Source organism: Carassius carassius, chromosome 15, assembly GCF_963082965.1.
Source record: "Carassius carassius chromosome 15, fCarCar2.1, whole genome shotgun sequence".
Taxonomy (NCBI): domain Eukaryota; kingdom Metazoa; phylum Chordata; class Actinopteri; order Cypriniformes; family Cyprinidae; genus Carassius; species Carassius carassius.
Genome location: NC_081769.1, coordinates 33,953,333 through 33,976,837, shown reverse-complemented (window position 1 = coordinate 33,976,837; position 23,505 = coordinate 33,953,333). Strand labels below are relative to the sequence as shown.

Sequence of the window (23,505 nt, the reverse complement as noted above, 5' to 3'; positions counted from 1 at the left end):
TTGTTCAGATGAAGTTCTTAGCAATGCATATTACTAATCAAACATTAAGTTTTGATATATTTACAGTAGGAAACTTACAAAATATCTGCATGGAACTTGATCTTTACTTAATATCCGAATGATTTTTGGGCATAAAAGGAAAATTGATAATTGTGACCCATACAATGTATTTTTGGCTATTGCTACAAATAAACCCCAGAGACTCAAAACTGCTTTTGTGCAGCAGGGTCACAATTAAAAAAAATTATATATTAATATTGCCCTATTATTGTTCAAAGTTTAATACATTATTTTAAATGTAATTATTATTATTTTTTTAAACATTAAAAGGTTTATGAATTCAATTAATTAGACATGATTTTTGATTATTCCAATTTAATTAACCGTTAAACCAGATTGCAGAAATATTGCTGAAACAGAAAACACAGAGTTTGGGAGAAAGTCGAACAGATATATCCTGTGGATGTAAATATATGAGTCTCTTTAAGACCGTTTTATGAGAGGCTTCGATGATGTCATCAGATATACAAAGTCGTTTCAGAGGCGGAGCAAAACTACAGAGAAACTGTTTGTGGCTTTAATTAAATAAACTTATTTTATTTGTGCTTGATGTGTGCCTAGTTCACAATCAGTGAATGCCACACTTTAATGCTTAACGATCGCTTATGATTGACGATGTTTATATTATGGATTTATATTAGAATATACATACGTCTCTTGCATTTTTGAATGAACAGCTAATGTAGTAAAGCATAGACATTGCAAAATAAGAGTCCCGGTGTATTCCAATCTTGTTTATGATTGAAAATCCCTTAATATGCATTTTTTTTGTTATTATAAATATTCTGGTTCCCATATTTCTCTCATATTTTTGAGTGAGGAGCTGGAAGTAGTATAGTGTAGACATTTCAAAATAAGAGTCCCTTTGTATTTCAGTCTTGTTTATGATAAAAAGTCCCTCATTATTCACAAAACCTTTTTTTTCCTCTATTGGCTATAATTTGTATTTTTTTTATTTTGTTTAAAATAAATAGTATCTAGCATTTATATATATATTTTTTTGTATCGGCACAATAATCTTTTATATTCCTTTTTTAAACACGGCAAAATACAGTATCAATGGACCTCTACTTCATGTGTATTTAAATATGAAAAAAACTACAGTAAACCAATTTCAATACATAAGTCTTTAGTATTTAAACTTGCAGTTACTCTTTTGGAGTTGAATGTGTTGCAGTCTGTTTAATTACCCAAATAATCTGATACCTCATTATTTTGAGATTGTTTCGGTTTGTTCTGTAATTGCATGCGGTTATGTTAATGTTATTTGTGCCTGCTGTGTTTCTCTGGGTTCTTTGACTCGTTTAGTAACAGAACTGTACATAATGCTGTAATAAAACCAGGAAAATAAAATTCCAGCCAGCGTGAAATGAATAGTGCATTATTGTCAGTGTTTTTCATAGTAATGATGGTATTTGTGTGTAAGTTCATTATGACCTGCACATTCAGATTCACTTCACTGCCTCCGAATTGCATTTCATTGACTTAAAGTGACAGTAAATCACTCCTGACCTGGTTTATTGTCTTCAGACTCGCTCCTGGTCTCTGTGAGCACAAACCATCAGTGCTTTTAATATAAAAACACAAAACAGTTTTTCTGTAACCCTTTGCTTTAAAACCATTTTCCTTTTCTGATGACATCATCAATCCCTTTTGTCAAACAATATTCTTTGGACAATAGTCAGTTTGATAAAATCATAAGGCCATATGTTTTTCCTAAAATTCTGGATTTCTGTTTCTATATCTGGATTTGGTTTTAATGGCTTAATTAAATTAGATAAAAAAGCATGTCAATCAATTAAATCCATAAAACCTTTACATCTAAAAAATGTAAAATGTCATAATTATTAAAATGTTAAATAAAGAATAATAATTTATTGCAACACTTATATGCATATATTTCATTGCATTGTTTTACTTTAATTTTTTCCAAAATTCTATTAATTATTTTTAATTGTTCTAAATTCAGAGTTATTATTTAATAGAACTTAATCGTCAAAAAACTATTTAATCTTTTAACATAAATCTAAACGCAAATCAAATCATTCCTTTACAGCAAATAATTGCATTTTTAATTTAAATATAATTAATATAATGAATACATATAAATAAATAAATAATTAAATTAGGTATATAGATTTTATTTAAGAAAGTTCCTTTTATGCCAAATGCACACAAATCTTTTATTTGTTTGTGTTAAAGTGACTTGTATTGGATTTCAAAGTATACAATTTTATTAGTTCATGCATTTACTAGGAATCGAACCCATGATCTCAAAGTTTGATTTACAGGAACGTTTATACAGTGCACTGATATTTTTATGAATATCAAACCTGTTTGTGTGATTTTAGGGTGAACGGGAAGCTGGTTGCGTTGAAAGTGATTCGTCTGCAGGAGGAAGAGGGAACGCCGTTCACAGCGATTAGAGAAGGTGAGCGATCTCTCCATCACCTGCCTGAACAGATGCGCAATTCTTTTCAGATCGTTTGACCATTTCTCAATTTTTTACGATTTTTAACTAATCAACTTGAAAATGTTACTACGACACGATTCAAGTAACGTTTTCTTTATTAACCCTCAAGTTAAAGATAATTCTATTCCAAGTGCAGCACATATGAAGTTGTCAACATGATGTAAATGTTAAACAAGTTATTTGTTAAATATCTTTGCAGAAAAATATTCCTTCTTGTACAAACTTGTCTTATACACATTATGTGTTCAGAAATAATACAAGCAAAGTGCTTAATTCATTTAAGGTATAAAACCAGTAGACTATTATTAAATATAAATGTTCGGTAAAAACAATAAACAGCAGCTTTCAGCCAATTACTGTGATGCAAACATGAAATATCAGACATACTGTATTAGTGGTTAATCACATGCAGTTGGATCATTTTTTTTCTCTTTGCTGCTATCATTGGCATATTGCCCAAGTGTCTAATTCTAACATTTGGTCAAATTTCTATAAAAAATTGTGATACTTAAAAAAAAAAAAAAAAAAAAAAAAATGAAATCATGACCAAATATTAAATTCACTGTAAAATAAAAATGCTGTACAATTTATGGTAAAAAAAAAACTTAAATTAAATTCATATTTCACGGTAAATTCACCATCACGGTGACACATACGAAACTGAAATACTGCAATAAACATTAATTTAACAACATTAGATGTAACATACAACTATAATATACAAAATTGTTAAGAAAAAATTAAGAATATATATATATTAGAGGAACTCACTGTTAAACATTTAACAGGTTTTTACTGTAGCATTTTTACAGTCTTTTACTGTTAAATTAAATCGTTTTTTTACAGTGTTTGATTCAATCTGTAAAATCACCCAGCTCTACTCGCTAGTGTTAATATGTGTGTTTTATGTGTCCTTCATCTAACAAAGAGAAACTGGAGTTAAAGTCTGGCTCCTGAAGGCGTTTCTCTCTCTGTTCTGAGGGAAGCGTGTGAGAATCTCTCTGCATTTTAATTGTGCTGCGTGTTTTTGATCCGCGTGATCCGGGCCGATCATCTGGGACTGCGCGGGATCAGAAAAACGCTTTGAACATTGAACTAATTCAGCAATTACTGGAGATGTTGAGGCGGGCAGAACGTGAGCAGAATGAGAGAGAAACAAAGAATCGCTCTGTTCACACACTTACTGCACATGCGGGATTTTAAAGCCTGATTTTTGGCTAATTACAAAGCACCATTGCATGTGTTTCTTGTGAAGAATGATTTTCAGTGTGAGAACAGATCTTAAGACACATCCTACTCTTATTAAACAAAACGAGCGCTGCTCAAATCAACCTAAATGTGTTTCTAGAAAAGTGTACAACAGACTTCATAAATCTGTTATGTGTGAATAATTGGTTTTAAAAAAATTATATAAAAAACGCTTCTGAGCTAGACAAGAAAATGAGAAAAGAGCTGAAATTCATTCATTCATTCATTCATTATTTATTTATTTTAAGCACTTTATTTTATTTTATTGTTGTATTTTAATTAATACATAGAATGAACAAATAAATCCCATTATTATTTTATAATTTTATTTAATTTAATTTTCTTGTTTTAATTACTTTATTTCATAACATAATTAAAAAAATATAAGAATTTCTCAATAAAAATTATTAACAAATACATTATTAATACATTAAAAATATAAAAATGATTATTTTAATTAATACTTTATTGCATTTTATTTTACTTCAGTATATTGTACATTTTTTAATATTAACTTTTTTTGCTTTTTATTTACTCTTATTTATAATGTATTTTTTATTATTGTTTATAATAATAATAATAATAATTATTATTATTATTCTAAAAAACAAATAAATAAAGTGATTCGTCAAATTGACGCCAATGTCACTATAGTCATTATGGTGTAAAATTATTTTATTGAATGTAGTTTTTTATTTTAATTTTTTACAGTAGTTTCATCTGTGTTTTATTACAGTATTTATACAGTTTTTCTGAATTTGAGCTTTTGTTTTGCCCTTGAAAAATGCATCACATTTTCCACAGATGCAAATCTGTTTGCTGTTTATCATGAAACACACTTGAAGTGTTTCGCTCTGTCTTTGTAGTAAATGAAAACATTCTGAGTGTTTCCTTCTCGATCGAGACGAGAGCTCTGTGTTTTGCAGCCACTGCATTTTCTAATGTGAATAAAAACACGTCTGATGTGAGAAATATGGCAAACACACTCATAAAACATAAATGTAAACGCAGGCTTTTTTATTAACATTTTATTTTATTGGGCACATTTGTTTAATATTATCTTTCTAAAATATTAATTAAATAAAAATATTTTTGTATTACTTTATTTCATTTTAGTTTATTGTAATTGTAGTTTAATATTTGTTTAATTCTAACAATAATAAAAAATAAATAAATAAAACAGTTCTGCTCAAGATTGGGTGCAATTCGTTATGTATATATATTAGTTATTTTGGCTGAAACTGTATGTAGAGTACGAGTCACTGGTGTGTTAATGAAGCGTTTGTGCTTGTGTTTGTGTGCAGCGTCTCTGCTGAAAGGCCTGAAACACACCAACATCGTGCTGCTCCACGACATCATTCACACCAAGGAAACCCTGACGCTGGTCTTCGAGTATGTGGTGAGTATCACAACGTCTCCTTTAGAAACTTTAGTGTTTAATCCATGTGATTTCCCCTTGTCCTTCTGTTATTTCCTGATGTTTTATATGAGCTCAACCGACCTTTCACCACACACAGAGAAACACAGAGAAACACAGAGACACACAGAGAAACACAGAGACACACAGAGAAACACAGAGACAGACAGAGAAACACAGAGACACACAGAGACACACAGAGAAACACAGAGACACACAGAGAAACACAGAGACACACAGAGAAACACAGAGACACACAGAGACACACAGAGAAACACAGAGAAACACAGAGACACACAGAGACACACAGAGACTCACAGAGACACACAGAGACACACAGAGACTCACAGAGACACACAGAGACACACAGAGACACACAGAGAAACACAGAGACACTCAGAGACACACAGAGACACACAGAGACACTCAGAGACACACAGAGACACTCAGAGACACACATAGAAACACAGAGACACACACAGAGACACACAGAGAAACACAGAGACACACAGAGACACTCAGAGACACACATAGAAACACAGAGACACACAGAGACACACAGAGAAACACAGAGACACACAGAGACACACAGAGAAACACAGAGACACACAGAGACACACAGAGACACTCAGAGACACACATAGAAACACAGAGACACACAGAGACACACAGAGACACACAGAGACACTCAGAGACACACAGAGACACACAGAGACACACAGAGAGACACACAGAGAAACACAGAGACACACAGAGACACACATAGAAACACAGAGACACACAGAGACACACATAGAAACACAGAGACACACAGAGACACACAGAGACACATAGAGACACACAGAGACACTCAGAGACACACATAGAAACACAGAGACACACAGAGACACACAGAGACACAGAGACACTCAGAGACACACAGAGACACACAGAGACACACAGAGAAACACAGAGACACACAGAGACACACATAGAAACACAGAGACACACAGAGACACACAGAGACACACAGAGACACTCAGAGACACACATAGAAACACAGAGACACACAGAGACACACAGAGAAACACAGAGACACACAGAGACACACAGAGACACACATAGAAACACAGAGACACACACAGAGACACACAGAGAAACACAGAGACACACAGAGACACACAGAGACACACAGAGAAACACAGAGACACACAGAGACACACAGAGACACACAGAGACACACAGAGACACTCAGAGACACACACAGAGACACACAGAGAAACACAGAGACACACAGAGACACACAGAGACACACATAGAAACACAGAGAAACACAGAGACACACAGAGACACACAGAGACACACAGAGACACACATAGAAACACAGAGACACACAGAGACACACAGAGACACTCAGAGACACACAGAGACACACACAGAGACACACAGAGACACTCAGAGACACACAGAGACACACAGAGACACTCAGAGACACTCAGAGACACACAGAGACACACAGAGACACACAGAGACACTCAGAGACACTCAGAGACACACAGAGACACTCAGAGACACACAGAGACACACAGAGAAACACAGAGACACACAGAGACGCAGCCGCAGGCCACAGAGCTGTAGGTTAAAGCACAGGATCATTCAGAGAACAATACGAGTTCTGTCATGTTTACTCACTCGCGCTCCATGTTCTGTTCCGTCTTGTGTGAACATGCGGTTTAAGAGTCTTGTTTTGTGTTAGCACATGGCTTGTGCTCTCAGGTCAATTGTCTTGACCCCACCAATCTTGCTACCTGATTATTGATTATCATTAATTATTTACATTTTTTCAACATGTAATTACATTTTAATTATTTTGCTGTGTTTTTCTAGTTTTAGGATCTTGGGCACATTTATTTTAATTTATATTATTTTAATTATATATATATATATATATATATATATATATATATATATATATATATATATATAATTTTTAATTTTTTTGGTTTGTTTGTTTGCTGGTTTTAGGGTCCCGGATACAGTTTTTAATGTAATGTAAATTAATTTTATTTATTATTTTGCTGTGGTTTGCTATTTTCACAGTATTGGGCTCATTTGGTGTTTTATTTTAGTTTTTTATTTTGCTTTTATTTGCTGATTTTAGAAACTATGGCACATTTTATTATTTTTATTATTAAATTTACAATTAAATTATTTTCTTTTATTTTAGTATTTTGCTGGTTTTTGGGCAAGTTTTGTTTTATTTGTATTTATTTATTTATAATTTTTTTTATATTTAGTTTTTTTATATAAATATTTATATATTTTATTTGGTGTCACAGACTTCACAGCCGTTCTCTGATTACCCTTATTTTCTCATTCCAGCTGTTGTCTCTGATATAACAGTTTTCTTTTTACTCTGGTAAACAGTATTTTCCCATGGATCCTGCATCCTCTGGCTAAATTGGATGAGCCTGAGATTGATTTATTCATGAAATCTAAGCTAACACGTCGGGTGTCAAAGAAAACAATCAAAAGATGAAGATTGGACTGCGGCTGAGCTCTTGATATCTGTCTCCGCTGAGAGCTTTATATTACTGTGAGCCGCTGCTGAGACTCATTTCACTCACATTTAGACGCACCGCTAACAAACACAGGGTTTGGGGGCGAGGAAATCAGTTTATTTAGTGTGGCTAGTGTTGATAATGATTGACGCGAAGGACAGGTGCAGCTGAAGCGTGTTTCATGGTGCAAACATCAGCACTGCAGAATCAACTGAGCTGAGCATTGTGGGTAATTCTCTCTCCCACACTGCCATACACTCCTACAGACAATAACTAAAGACACACATACAGGAAATGACACAGTCGGGGCTTATCTGTAGTATACTGCAGTGAGAAATAAAATCATCCAGTAAAGTAATAGTAATGTTGATAAATATATGTGTAATTCATTTACTGAAAAGAATGACTAAAATAGTTTTATTTCTAATTAAAAGATATGATTTATTATTAAATACTTTAGTAATTAAGTTATATATTTTAAAGCTATTATATTACTACTAATAAAATTTTTAATAACTGTATTTGTTAAAAATTTAAATAAATAAACACAATGTATTATTAAGTTAATTTCATAATGATAAATAAATAATTCATATAATACATATATTTAAAAACATTATTATTTTTATTGCTATTTAATAACGAATTGTTGTGTTTGATTTGAAATCAATATAAATAAGTTTAATAATAAAATAATAAATAATTTAAATAACAAATATGTTTTAAACACATTATTATTATTATTATTAATAATAAAATAATTTTTTTTTTATTTAGTTTGAAAGCAATACAACAATTTATTATTAAATAAGTTTAATAATAAGATAATTAATAAAGAAAAACAATTAATGCAATATATTAAAATATATAATTGTTACTATGTAATATTAAATGTTTTATTTAATTTTAAACAAATATAACAATGTATTATTAAATAAATTATTTGATCATAAAAATAAATAAATCTGATTCAAAAACATTTTTTTTATCATCACCATTGCAAGGATTGCTAAAGTCAACAGATTTTACAAACAGAGCTACCAGTTTCTGTGTAAAAATAAAATAATGATGCTACCGTCTTTCTTAAGTCATTTTATGTCCCTGTAATTTAGCTCTGAATCCTGACCCTCTCCTACAGAATAGTGGAGTACTCCGTAAATATGTCTGTGTAAGATTTCATATTTTGGGTTTTATAAAATGTTGTGAAATTTGGTTGATTTGACTATGAGTGACCAATAAGTACCGTATTTTCCGGACTATAAGTCACACTTTTTTTCATAGTTTGGCTGGTCCTGCGACTTATAGTCAGGTGCGACTTATTTATCAAAATTAATTTGACATGAACCAAGAGAAAACATTACCGTCTCCAGCCGTGACTTTGAGTCAGTGTCTCACGTCTCTCTCTCTCTCTCTCTCTCTCTCTCTCTCTCTCTCTCTCTCTCTCTCTCTCCCTCTCTCTCTCTCTCTCTCTCTGTCTCTCTCTCTCTCTCTGTCTCTCTCTCTCTCTCTCTCTGTCTCTCTCTCTCTCTCTCTGTCTCTCTCTCTCTCTGTCTCTCTCTCTCTCTCTCTCTGTCTCTCTCTCTCTCTCTCTCTGTCTCTCTCTCTCTCTCTCTCTGTCTCTCTCTCTCTGTCTCTTGTCTCTCTCTGTCTCTCTCTCTCTCTCTCTCTCTCTCTCTCTCTCCCTCTCTCCCTCTCTCTCTCTCTCTCTCTCTCTCTCTCTCTCTCTCTCTCTCTCTCTGTCTCTCTCTCTCTCTCTGTCTCTCTCTCTCTCTCTCTCTCTCTCTGTCTCTCTCTCTCTCTCTCTCTCTCTCTGGTCTCTCTCTCTGTCTCTCTCTCTCTCTGTCTCTCTCTCTCTCTCTCTGTCTCTCTCTCTCTCTCTGTCTCTCTCTCTCTCTCTCTCTGTCTCTCTCTCTCTGTCTCTGTCTCTCTCTGTCTCTCTCTCTCTCTCTCTCGCTTTGCATGCTGGGAAGTGGGGAGTTAGCACAAGGGGGTCAGGTGGTGGTGAGAATTAAAAAAAAAAAAAAAAATTGCTTTCTTTTTCTTGATATCTTTGTTTCAGTTTTCTTTAAATTGCACCTAAAAGAGATTTTGTAATTAGTTTGAATCTAACTCTCAGCTCGTTGTAATTCTGGTACCTGGCCTCGTGTTTGGGCGGGATGGCGTCTCACCTGAGAGTAGAGGCGTCATCCCTATCACTCAGACACGGGGTTAGATGTGTTACTAACGCGGGAGTTGCGGTTGAGGATGTACTAGTGGATGTAGGAGAACGAGTTGGACATGGAAATATTGTATCGGCTTCTCGGATGAATAAGGCCGTTGTGGTTTTCCTGAAGGACGAACTACTCGTTAATCGTTTGGTTGAAAGTGGAATTTCGGTAAGTGGGAATTTTATTCCAGTACAACCCTTGGTTTCTCCAACAACAAGGGTAACGATTTCTAATGTTCCGCCGTTCATTCCCGATGCGGATATAGAAAGGGAACTTTCACGTTTTGGGAAGTTCGCAAGTGGAATTAAAATGGTCCCGCTTGGATGCAAGAATGCGGCTTTGAAACATGTGTTGTCGTTTAGACGACATGTGTATATGTTTTTGAATTCACCGAATTTAAATGTTTCATTTAGGTGCGTTTTTGATGGTAAGTCGTATATGGTGTATGCTAGCGCTGGGGAAATGAGATGCTATGAATGCAACTCAGTTGGACACGTGAAATTGTCGTGCCCTTTCAGAAACGAAGAAGGCAATGAGGCTGGCCCGAGTGGTGTTTCGGGTGAGAGAACAAATAATCCAGTGTTGGAAGGAAATAATAGTGGGGAAGCTAAGTCGCTAAATATTGAGAAAGGAGATGAGATTGGAGGAAGTTACCAACAAGAAGGACTTTTTTCTGATGATAAATTGTCAGGTAGCGAAAATCAGAATGGAAATAGTTCTGGCAATGTTCAATTTCAGGAAAATGTTGAAATTGTAAATGGTAAGTCTGTTGTAACTGATGGAGGAGTTTTACAGCAAACTGAAGCAGTGGATGAGTTAATTGAAAGTAAAAGTGGAGTAGAATCAAAGACTGTAAGTGGTGGTGATTTTTTTATATCAAAGATAGTGCTGGGATCTGATAAGGAAGTGGGTAATGAGGATGGTAACGATGATGAAAGTGTTCTGTCTGATTGTTCAGATGTATCTAATTTCTCACAAATCACAAGTGAACAAGTATATTCGTTGGAAGAGTTAAACGAATTTATGGATGAAACGTTTGGAAAAACAATTGATGTAAGGAATTTTTTTCCTGATGTGAAAAAGTTTGAAACTTCAGTTCTTTTTTGGCAGAAGAGGGTTGGAGAAGAAGGTCTGAGTCAGAGGAAAAGATTTCGGTTAAAAAAGATACTTTCAAAGATAAGAAGAGGGAAAAGTCATGCAAAACGTAAATTTAATATTTGGCCCAAATGAGTTGCACTTCACGTAAGGTGACTTTAACACTTTTCCTTTTCTGTCTGTCTCTTCTTTCTTTCTTTCTTAGTCCTCTTATGGAGATTATAAGAGTGGGCTCCTTAAATATTAATGGAGGAAGAGACAGAAGCAAGAGAGCAATGGTTGCTGAAATAATTAAATTAAAAAATATAAACATTACTTATTTACAAGAAACACATACAGATTGTGATAATGAGGTGGAATGGCATAGATGGTGGGATGGGAAGTGTTTCATTAGTCATGGATCAAATATAAGTGCGGGGGTGGCTATTCTTTTTTCAAAAAATATGGATTTAAATATTTTGTCTACTATAGAATTAGAAAAGGGTAGAGTTTTAATAGTTAAAGCAGAAATTAAGGGGATTGTATGTTTATTCGTTAATGTTTATGCTCCTAATGAAGGACCAGATCGTATAGAGCTTTTTAAAAAGTTACAAGACACATTAAGACAACAAAATGATGATAACTGTGTGATAATGGGTGGAGATTGGAATTGTACTACAAATTTCTTATTAGACCGAAATGGAGAAGAAACTCACCCACAGTCAAGCCATGTACTTCTCAGTTTAACTAAAGAGTTTGAGTTAATGGATGTGTGGAGGGATAGGAATCAGATGGTTAAACAGTATACATGGATCAAGATGTTAGATTCCTCTGTTACTGGTGCAAGATTAGACAGATTATATGTTAGTAAAAAAGAAAACAACAGAATCATGAATGCAAATATTTTTCCTATTGGTTTTTCTGATCATCATGTTGTTACCATTGATTTTAATATTAATATAGTACAGCGTCCACAGTATTATTGGCATTTTAATGTTAAATTATTGCAGGATAATTCCTTCTGTGAGAAGTTCAGGTTCTTTTGGGAAATGTGGAAATTGAATAAGAGTGGCTTTGAAAATTTGACTCAATGGTGGGAGGTTGGGAAAACACAGATCAGGGTGTTTTGTCAGCAGTATTCTTATAATTCAACGGTACATATAAAAAGGAAAATAAAGCAATTGGAGAACGATATTTATGATATGGAACATTTGATTGATGCTAAGAATGAAGGACTAAGTAAGGAATTAAAGAATAAGAAAATGGATTTGAAGGTTTTTTTGGAGGAAAGAGTAAAGGGTGCTTTGATTAGAGCAAGGATAATGTCTATTAAAGAAACTGATTCTCCTACTTCTTATTTTTTTAATTTAGAAAGAAAAGTTGCACAAGAGAAAATTTTGCACTGTTTGCGTTGTGAGAATGGGACATTGACTTCAAATCCATTGGAAATTAGAAAAATGGCTATGGACTTTTACACTGATTTATTTGGACCTACTGACTGTGTTTCTGGAAGTATGGATCAACTGTTGCAAGGGTTACCTAAGCTGAATGATATGGACAAAGAAGAGCTTGAACAGATGATTTCATTTAATGAACTCTCTGAAGCAGTTCAACAACTCTCTACAAGTCGAGCACCAGGAATTGATGGCCTACCAGCAGAATTTTACAAGAACTTCTGGAGCATTTTAGGCAGAGACTTTCATGAAGTAGTCTGTGAATGTTTTGTGAGAGGAATACTTCCAAGTAGCTGTCAAAGGGCGGTGTTATCTCTAATTCCAAAAAAAGGAGATCTGGGTTTGTTAAAAAATTGGAGACCAGTTTCTTTAATGTGTTTAGATTATAAAATAATATCTAAATGTTTAGCCAATAGGCTAAAGAAACATTTACATAGTGTGGTGAAGAAGGAACAAACATATTGTATTCCAGGTCGTACAATTATGGATAATTTGTTTTTAATGAGAGATGTTATAGATTTTTCGATGAATAATAATTGTGATGTCGGGTTTTTATCTATTGATCAGGAAAAAGCCTTTGATCGTGTGGGACATATATATCTTTTTGAGGTTTTAGAAGCTTTTGGGTTTGGGAATAATATTGTTGCTTGGATAAAGTTGTTGTATAATAATGCATCTGTTTTAATCAAGACAGGAGGTGGGGGATTGAGTAGCCCAGTAGCTGTTAAAAGAGGCATTAGACAGGGGTGTCCTCTTTCAGGGCAGTTATATAGCTTAGTAATTGAACCTCTATTATGTCATTTAAGAAGTCATTTGAAAGGTTTTTATGTTGCAGAAAATGTGAAATGTTCTGTGTCCGCATATGCAGATGATATAACTGTGTTTGTAACAGGTCAAGAAGATATTCAAGAAATTTGTAAGAGTCTAACTCTATTTGAAAAGGCTTCTTCTGCAAAAGTAAACTGGGGAAAAAGTGAGGGGTTTATTATGGGTGAATGGAGGAATGGTGGGATACCTCACATTCCAGGAGGATTGAAGTGGGGAACAGAAGGCATTAAAGTCTTAGGCGTCTTCTTGGGTTCAGAAAATTATAGGAAAAAGAACTGGGAAGGGATGCTGAATAAGGTGTTAGCTAAGTTGTCTAAATGGAATTGGCTATTACCTGAACTATCCTATAGGGGTAGAGTCCTGGTTATAAACAATCTGGCTGCATCCATGCTGTGGCACAAGCTGAATGTGCTAGAGCCACCTGATAAATTGATCAAGGATATACAGAGAAAGTTGGTGGATTTCTTCTGGTCAGGCCAGCACTGGATTCCTGGGCCTGCTCTGTATTTGTCAACCCAAGAAGGAGGACAAGGCCTTGTGGATATCAGAAGTCGGATCAATACTTTTCGTTTACAAGCTTTACAGAGACTGTTGTATGTAGAAGACATCGAGTGGAGTAAGGTAGCGTGTGTTTTGCTGAGGAGTACATCATGTCTTGGATACGATAAACAGTTGTTTTTAATTCGTACTAATGAACTGGATTTGAGCAATCTGACTTCTTTCTATCGCTCCATGCTACAAGCGTGGAAAATGACTTTTTCTGTAAGCAGAGGAGTTGAACATTTACAAGAATGGATTCTGGAGGAACCGTTGCTTCATAATCCATTTATTCAGGCCAAATGTTTGTCTTCAGAAAGTTTGAGGAACTGTCTGATTAGAGCTGGATGTACTAAACTTAAGAATCTTAGAGACGCAAACGGATGGAAAACTGAGGAAACATTGCAGAAGAACACTGGAATACATTCTAGGCGCGTTGTGTCTCAGGTGCTGAAGGAAGTGAATGCAGCTTTACCAGGAGTCTGCAGAGAAGCGTTAGGACTTCAACAAGAGCAAGAGGAGGAGAAAAACTGTGTGTTTCCATTGATTTTTGTGTCTGCAGCGGCATTGGAGGAGTTTAAGGAAGATAGCGGCATGATTTTGTCTTTTAAAACACCTGAATTGGGGGCGTTTCAGGACATTAGCAAAAAAGCACTTTATTCTGTGTGTGTCAAAATGTATCACTGGCGTGTTCTGGAAAAAGTCAAGACTTGGAGGTGGTCAGAATTGTTTGGGCCAGACTTTGGTGGCTGCTGGAGATCTCTGTACAAATCTCCTATAGAGAAACGTACAGCAGATTTACAGTGGCGGCTAATTCATGGTATTATAGCTACGAACAGACACGTGGCGCACCTGAATTCAGCAGTTGGGAAAAATTGTCCTTTCTGTGGAATAGAAGAAACTGTGGATCATTTATTTATTCAATGTAAGAGGTTAGGAGGTCTTTTTCGTATTTTAAAAAGTTGGTTTGAAGGCTTTGGTGTAGAATTTTCTTATAAGAATTTTATTAGCAGTATGAAATATAATTATCAAGAACGAAGGAAATTGTGTTTATTAAATTATTTATTGGGATCAGCAAAGTTAGCAATATGGAAAACAAGGAAGAACAAATTATTAGGTTCTGGTTCAGTCGATGGAGAGTGCGTTCTGAAAGGGTTGGTTGCCGCTCGAATTAAAGTTGAGTTTTCTTATTTTAAAATGGTAAATAATGTGTTAGAATTTTCAACTGTTTGGACTGTGGGAAAAGTTTTGTGTGAAATTGTAGATGAAGTGCTGATTTTATATTTTTAATGTATGTTATCGCCTGAAAAACTTGATGCAGTTAGTGAAGGTTTGGAGTCTGGAGTTAAATGGTTCGTTTAATGTTTCGATGTTTATTTATGGGCCAAAGTACTCAGTAGAAAACAAGAAGAAAGTTATTATTCTAAATTTTCTTTATGGAATGGTAAAGTTGGCAATTTGGTGTACTAGAAAAAACAAAGTTGAAGAAAGTGGGTGTATTGATCCTATTTTATTGACTAAATGTTTTGTAAAAAAAAAAAGGTTAACGGTAGAGTATGCTTTTTATAGCATTACACATAATGTTCAGTCTTTTTTTCATCTTTGGGGTTTTAATAATTTTCTGTGTGAGCCTGATGAGAATGGAAGCTTTAATCTAAACATTATCTAATGTGTATATGAATGAAAATATATGTGGAATTGTTTAATGGAGGAGTTTTAAAAAATGTTTTTGTTTTGTTTCTAACACGTTGTTTAAAAAAAAAAAAAAAAAAAAACACACCTTCTTTGGGTTTGTAAATATTTATGCAGATAAATCCCAAATGTTATTTTATTAATAAAGGGATTTTCAAATGTCAAAATGTCTCTCTCTCTCTCTGTGTGCATGTGCTGAGTGAGTGGGCGGAGCTTTGAGTGTGAGCTGGGTGTTTGGTGTGTGTCAGGTACGAGTAATCTTTTTTTCTATCTTTCCATTTCTTTATGTTTTTGTATCGTTTTTCGGGGTGATTCAAATTTAGGTATTGTTTTTTGTTTTGTTTTATTATTTGGGAGGGTAAGGAGGTGTCTAATACTCTAGGGCGTCTGCTCCCGGTTTTGTACTGGGAGCAAGGCTGGCCCAGGTAGCGGAAGGTTTGATTTTTTGACGCACCGTCATGGTGTAAAAATAGACTCAGCGGTTAGTACAGAAGACTGTAGCCTGGTTGTTGGAAAAGTGATTGGGCCTGAGAACATTCTGTCTGCGTCTCGCATGAACAGCGCTATTGTTGTGTTTGTGAAGACAGTTGATTTAGCGAATCAGTTGGTAAAAATTGGAGTAGAGCTCAATGGTATTTTTACCCAAGTGCTCCCTCTTTCTACTCCTTCAAAAAAAATGACTCTTTCTAATGTGCCGCCTTTTATTTCAAACAAAATTTTGACCAGAATGCTCTCTCGTTATGGTAAATTGGTTTCTCCTATAAAAATTATTCCAATTGGGTGCATTTGATGGTAGGGAGAGAATTTGATGGTTTATCTGTATTAAGTCATTTGACCACAACCAGTGGTGGAGTTGCCATTTTATTCTCCAAGAACTTTATTCCCTGTTCTTATCAGGTAGATGAAATTATAAAAGGTAGACTTTTAAAAGTTATAGCTTCCTTTGAAAATCTTTCTTTTGTTTTTATTTGTGTGTATGTCCCAAATAATGCATTGGAAAGAATGATTTTTTTAGAGACACTGAGTGATGTTTTATGTCATTGCAATTCAGAGGTTTTTAATTGCACTGAGCACATTTTAGATAGAAATCATGTTGAACCGCGTATGCTTTTACGAAAGCGGCTCATTCAGTTATTGAAATCACATGAGATTGTTGATGTTTGGAGAAATTTTCATGGTCATCAGAGGCAATATACATGGACTCATGCTTACGATAATTTAATTTCTTTAGCAAGGTTGGATAGGTTTTATGGTTTCAAACACCAGCTTAATTTTTTCAGACGCTGTTGAATTGTTCCAGTAAGCTTTTCTGATCATAGCTTGATACACTGTGTTGTGTCTTTGAGCTCCATTAAGCCAAAAAGTGCTTACTGGCACTTTAATAATAATTTATTATGTGATAACCATTTTAAAGATATTTTTAAAGAATTCTGGAATTCTTTTAGAACTACAAAATCTTCTTTCAAGTCTTTACAGCAGTGGTGGGACATTGCAAAAGTTCAGATTAAACAGTTGTGCCAACAATATACTTGCAATTTCACGAGAGACATAACCAGTTCAATGAAAATAATATAGAATGAATTAATAGAACTTAAGGGGGTTGCTGATACAGGAAATTTGACTAATTTTGAAATTATTAATAAAAAGAAAAATTCTTTAGCTGAACTAGACACAGTAACACAAGGAGCTCTTGTCAGATCACGTTTTCAAAACGTAGAATTGATGGATGCACCCTTCAAAATTTTTCTTTAATTTGGAGAAAAAAAATGGACAGAGAAGGTTTATTCATGCCTTACGCTTAGAAACTGGAGTCTTGTTGTCAGACCCTTCTGACATTCGAAGAAGAGCAATTTGTTTTTATAAAGAACTCACATGAACAAACTGATGGTAATGTCTTTCTTAATAATTTACCTAAGCTATCCGAAGAAGCAAATGCTGGGCTCAGTAAAGCTTTAAGTCTGGAGGAGTTGGAAAGAGCTCTCCAAAGTATGGAGTGTGGCAAAGCGCCTGGAGTAGATGGACTTCCAGTCGACTTCTACAAGTCCTTCTGGTCGGAGGTGGGTCCAGATCTGTTGGAGGTGCTTGGGGAAAGCTTAGCCAATGGGCGGCTACCCATAAGCTGCCGTAGAGCGGTTCTCACTCTGTTACCAAAGAAGGGAGATCTAAATGGTAGATCTAAACTCTCGTGAGTTTGCTGTGCAGTGATTATAAAATGCTCTCAAAGGTTTTGGCTAATAGATTGGGTGAAGTTTTGGAACAAGTTATCCATCCTGACCAGACATATTGTGTACCTGGTAGACGAATTTCTGATAACATTTCTTTTATTAGAGATGTTTTGGATTTAGGTTGGAGTTTCAATTTAGATTTTGGTTCTAGTGTCAATAGATCAAGAAAAGGCTTTCGACCGAGTTGAGCATAATTATTTATGGAATGTTTTAGCAGCATTTAGCAGCATTTGGTTTTAAACCTGGTTTTGTACTGTGAATTATATTGAAAGTCAATATAAGTCAATATATAAGAACCACAAATAAAAGGTAATAAAGTAATCTCTTTATAGTTCTTTCATTAAGATCTATAACGATTACTAATGTACGTTAATGAATTAATCTTTTACGTTTGTCATAATTTGGCCTTGGTTGCATATGTTTTATTACTTATTAGAAATGTGACCATTATCATTACTGATACGTCTCATAAATAGATGTATTGGGGAATTTAGCTATAACAGTGGCATAACCTGAATTTTAATGCATGAAGCGTCCGAAGGAAACAGTTCTCGGTTCAGTGTACTGGTGATCCGAAAACCGATGCAACCGGATCTTGACTTGAGAACGAGTCAGTCGTTTGTTCGTTATCTGGCTCGGCTCAGTGTTTATCTTCAGTTCTCTCTTCACAGCAGTTCAGTCAGTGTACTGTTTTAGTAAATGAATTACTCCGGGATATTGGTTTGTTTGAACTCAGAGGGAGTGTCAGCCACATTAAAAAAGTTAACCGTTTAAGTATTTTGTGGATTAATGCGTATTAGACATGCGAACCGTTTAAAACGATTCAGTTCGATTTGGTGAACTGGTTCAATCGAACGATTCGTTCGCGAACCGGACACTATCGTTCACAGCTTAGTGCCATTGTCTTGGCAAACCTTATTTTCTGTAAATGCAACACATTTTAGACTGTTTCAATTAAATTTAATTAGACGACTGGATTGTGTAAACAACACAATTTAATTTTATTATATATCAGATATTAATGTAGCACAGATATGCGTATGATTCATATATAGCAAATGTATAATGAATAAGATACATAATATTTGTATACAAGTTCATATTTTCTGTGCAAAAATAAATATGTATTGAACAAAATTTACCTCTATTTATTTTAGTACTGACTTGACTTGAAACTTATCAGGACTCGACTTGACTTGCTTGATTTATCTGAACTGTGACTTGAGACTTGTCTCGAGACTTGATGATTAAGACTTGAGACTTGCTTGGACTTGACCATGTGTGACTTGTCCCCACCTCTGTTGAAAGTTAATGGTGACTTGTGCGATCCTTTTAAAGTTTTTAGAGGTGTTAGACAAGGGTGTGCCTTGTCTGGTATGCTCTATGCTTTGTCAATAGAGCCTCTTTTAAACAAGTTAAGAACAGATTTGCATGGAGTGTATATTTCAAATTGTTTAAATGTGCTTAAATTATCAGCATATGCATAAGCATAAGATTTTAATTAATTGTCAGAAAGATGTGGATTTGTTGATCAAAATATTAAAAGATTTTAAAAAGTGTTCTTCTGCGAAGGTAAATTGGTTAAAAAGTGAAGCGATACGGGTTGGGAGATGGTTAAGTGGAGAACCAAACCTCCCAGATGGTTTAACCTGGACTAAGGAAGGGTTTAAATACCTTGGAGTGTTTTAGGAAGTGAAAGTATGGTACAAAAAAACTTTGAAGAAGTTGTTGAAAAAATAAAAGGTCGCCTCAATAAATGGAAATATTTGCTTCCAAAAATGACATAGAGGACGCACATTGATTACTAATAATTTGGTAGCATCTTCTCTCTGGCATCGCTTAATTTGTGTTGATACTCCACCAGATCTTCTGTTTCAAATTCTGTCAATTTTAATTAATTTTTTTTGGGGATAAGCTGCACTGGGTTTCAAAAGCTGTTTTGTATTTGCCAAAAGAAGAAGGAGGGCATGGACTCATACATTTACAGAGCAGAACAGCAGCTTTCAGACTCCAGTTTGCACAGAGAGTTTTAACTGGACCAGTGGACTCAAGCTGGAAATCCATAGCTTCTGCAGTTCTTCAGAAGTTTGAAGGATTAGGTCTGGACAAGGCTTTGTTCTGGTTGAATCATAAAGTAGATACACCCTGGCGTACCATCCTACAGATGGGAGAGGGCACAAAACCAGAATGGAGAGCTCTGTACCAGTCACCATTAACTAAGAAAATTGGCGATTTACAGTGGAGAATATTACATGGGGCAGTCACAGTTAATGCTTTTATTTCAGTTTTAAACCCTGGTGTTAGTCATGGTTGTCCTTTTTGTTTGATGAGAGAGACTGTGTTCCATGCATTTATGCAATGTTTTAGACTGAAGTCATTGTTTATTGTTCTACAGAATTTATTTGTTTGTTTTGGTGAATCTTTTTCTGTTGGAGTTTTTATTTGTGGTTTTAAGCATGTTAGGAGACACCGTTTTCGGTATCAACTTCTGAATTTTTTGCTAGGCCAAACTAAAATGGCTATATATAATACCAGGAAACATAAAATTGAACGAGACACAAGTTATAATTTAGAGGCAGTGTTATTTAATTCAGTGAAATCTAGAATTTTAATTGATTTTCGATATTTTAAAACTATGAATGACCTTGTTTCTTTTGATCAGATTTGGTGCAATAAGGGGGCTTTGTGTGTAATTATTGATGATAATCTGCATTTTTCATCCCTCTTAAGATAATTGTGTCTTGTCTGTTCTGATTTTATTTTAACAGTGTGTTGAATGACTGGACAATGTTTTTTTTTGTAATAAATGGATTTGAAATATCAAAATCTCTCTCTCTCTCTCTCTCTCTCTGTATCTCTCTCTCTCTCAGCACACAGATCTGTGTCAGTACATGGACAAACACCCCGGTGGCCTCCATCCAGACAACATCAGGGTGAGTGAGACTCCGCTGCTCTTGTGTGGGATTTCGTGGTGAAACGGCTCTGCTCATGCATGTTTTACCAGAGAATCCAGAAACTCTTCTTGAAGCGTCTGATGCATATTTGGGCACAAAACCCAGATTGGCAAGCTTTGTGCAACAGGTTTTTATATTTGTGATAATAAAAAAGAAACGTGCTCTGAAATATACATGTGAATAGGCTGGAAAACATATTTTAGATTATATATATATATATATATATATATATATTTTTTTTTTTTGTCATGGCCAATTACGATACCGATTTTTTACAAGCAAACTGGAGCGATACCGATACCGATTTCCAATTTTTTTTAAAATCTTTTAAGCAACAAACAAGAAAGAAGGGAAGTATGCATAAACAAGATGTTTATTGGCTATTGAAAACAATAACTGTAACCATCTGAAATTAACTTTTTTTTTTTTTTTTACTTGAGCCAATGAAAAATAAATAACTTATTGTCTCAAGTAAAAAAATATAGATGTGAATCATTACCCTAAAATGTTTTAATTGGATAAATGAAACAGTTTTTTTCAGTGTGCTACAGCAGGTGATTTTTAAATCAAATTAAGTTAATCTATTTTTAATGTTAAATAAAAATAATCATCCTAATGCAGAACTGACGTTTATTTCTGGCTTTTCAAACGTGTATGCAAGTTCTAATTTACAAAAAAAAAAAAAAAAGTCAGTTTTGTCACAGTTTAGTCCGTTTCGTTTCTCATCCAACACGTGAGAAGTTGATCTGAACATCTCTTCACGGTCTACTCGTGTTCAGGGTACGGACCGGTACAGTATAGGCTCGCGCAGCTTTAGTGCGCGCAGAAAAGGGACTCTTATTTGTGCGCCAGTACAACAACTGCTGATCGCTTCCTGCTATCTGTGCCTCAGACATGAAGCTCTGCATTTCCAGTACTGATCGGCTGCCCGTGTCCTGCACACAGATTTCGAAATACTCTTCCACACAAATGACATAGCGAACGATTACAATGTAGTCTCTGCACGCAAGCGCACTTCCGGAAAAAATCGACCGAAAAATGAACAAAAACCGGCCGATTTATGGCCGGTTAACCGGGGCATCCCTACTATATGTATATAATTTTTTATTTTAATTCATTTTATGAAATTTTACATTTCAATTTAATTTTATAATATTTTATTCTACTTCTTATTATATTTTAATTTTATTATATTTTGTTTTATTCCATTTCATTTTATTATATTTTATTACTTTTCATTAAATTAAAGTAAATGTTATTTTATTCTACTTTATTTTATTTTATATTTATATTTAATCTAATTTCATTCAATTTTAATTTTTTTTAATTGTATTACATTTTATTATACTTTTTTATTCTATTTTATTGTATTCGTTGTATTCTATTTTATTTTATCATTTTTTATTTAATCAAATTAAATTGTATTTTATTAAATTAAAATTGTATTTTATTCTACTTTATTTTATTTGATTCTCTATTTTATTCTTTTTAATTTAATTTAATTTAATTTAATTTAATTTAAATTTAATTTAATTTTATTCAATTGTAATTTTATTTTATTCTCTATTTTATTCTTTTTAATTTAATTTAATTTTAATTTTATTCAAATTTAATTTCATTTAATTTCATTTTAGACCTAGTACACAACCTAGAACTAGTTTCATATCGCATATTTAAAGTTTGTTTTTGTTTTTTGTTTTCTTAGCATTTTAGATTTTTCATATGTTTCAGATTTATTCTCCTCTAAATGTCATTGTTGGCTTCATCAGCTTCTTTTAGTTCCTTTTCTTGTCCAGAATATGCTACAGTGACACTGTGTAGTTTATGCTTCAGATTGTGACATGAAGATTTTGAAACACATGAAGTATTTCATCCCTTTTTGGCTAAAGACCTTCCAGTCTCTTTGCTTCCTGTCTGAAGTGTTGTGTGGTCAGAAGTAGAGCAGGAGTCGTGTGAGTTTGGCTCTCGTTTCTGTCCGTCTGTAATGAAGCTCTCTGTCCGTGTGTAATTGAGCAGGGAGACCACACACTCACAGTAAGTGTGTTTTCTTGAGATCTGAAGGAAGAAATCAGCAGAAGAACAGACGTATGATTACAGCTGAGGTTTGTGGGATGTTTAATCTGCAGAGGCATTATATAATACAGTACCAGATTTTCCAGAATATAATTGAGTTTTTCTTTTATCTGAAATGTACTTTGACACATATTTGAATGATTCTTTTATAATGCAGTAAACATCAAGCATGCTAAACATGTTCAAATCCACAGATCTGGAATTTGTTGTGAATTTAGGGAGCTAACATACATTGTTATAGTGTTTTTAATGTTTTATTTATTGGTACTTTACATTATCACGAATTAAATGCAGATGAAAATCCGTTTGTTTTTTTATGTATAACATTTACAAAAACTATTTATTGTTTTGTTTTATTATTATTAATACATAATGTAAATTAATTTAAAATAATAAATATATATAAAAATGTTTAATTTAATAATAAATTTAATTGTTTGATTTAATTAGAAATAATTTAAATGAAAAAACTGTATTATTTTACAAATAATGTAGTAATTTTTTTTTTTTTAAATGGTGCATTGGCAAATAGCTGATGGAAATGATGGTATCCCGAGTGAAATTTGGGTATCAATTCATGCATTTCCTATGAATCGAACCCATGACCTTATCGTTGCAAGCATCTTGATCTACTGTTTGTGCTTATAAGAGAAATTCTCAATAAGAAACAACATCCCCATGCCATTACTACTCAATTTGATTGTTTTCATGACAAAAATGGTA

General features: G+C 34.0%; 1 protein-coding gene across 1 annotated transcript in view; it reads left to right on the top strand.

Annotated features, from left to right (window-relative positions):
- The window catches only part of LOC132158945 (cyclin-dependent kinase 14-like), a 136,250-nt gene that overhangs the window by 29,554 nt on the left and 83,191 nt on the right, over positions 1-23,505 (top strand). Inside the window, exons 5-7 of the mRNA XM_059568587.1 lie at positions 2,412-2,491; positions 5,086-5,180; positions 20,626-20,688. Of these exons, the coding sequence (XP_059424570.1) occupies positions 2,412-2,491; positions 5,086-5,180; positions 20,626-20,688 (238 nt within the window). The remainder of the gene's footprint in view (positions 1-2,411; positions 2,492-5,085; positions 5,181-20,625; positions 20,689-23,505) is intronic.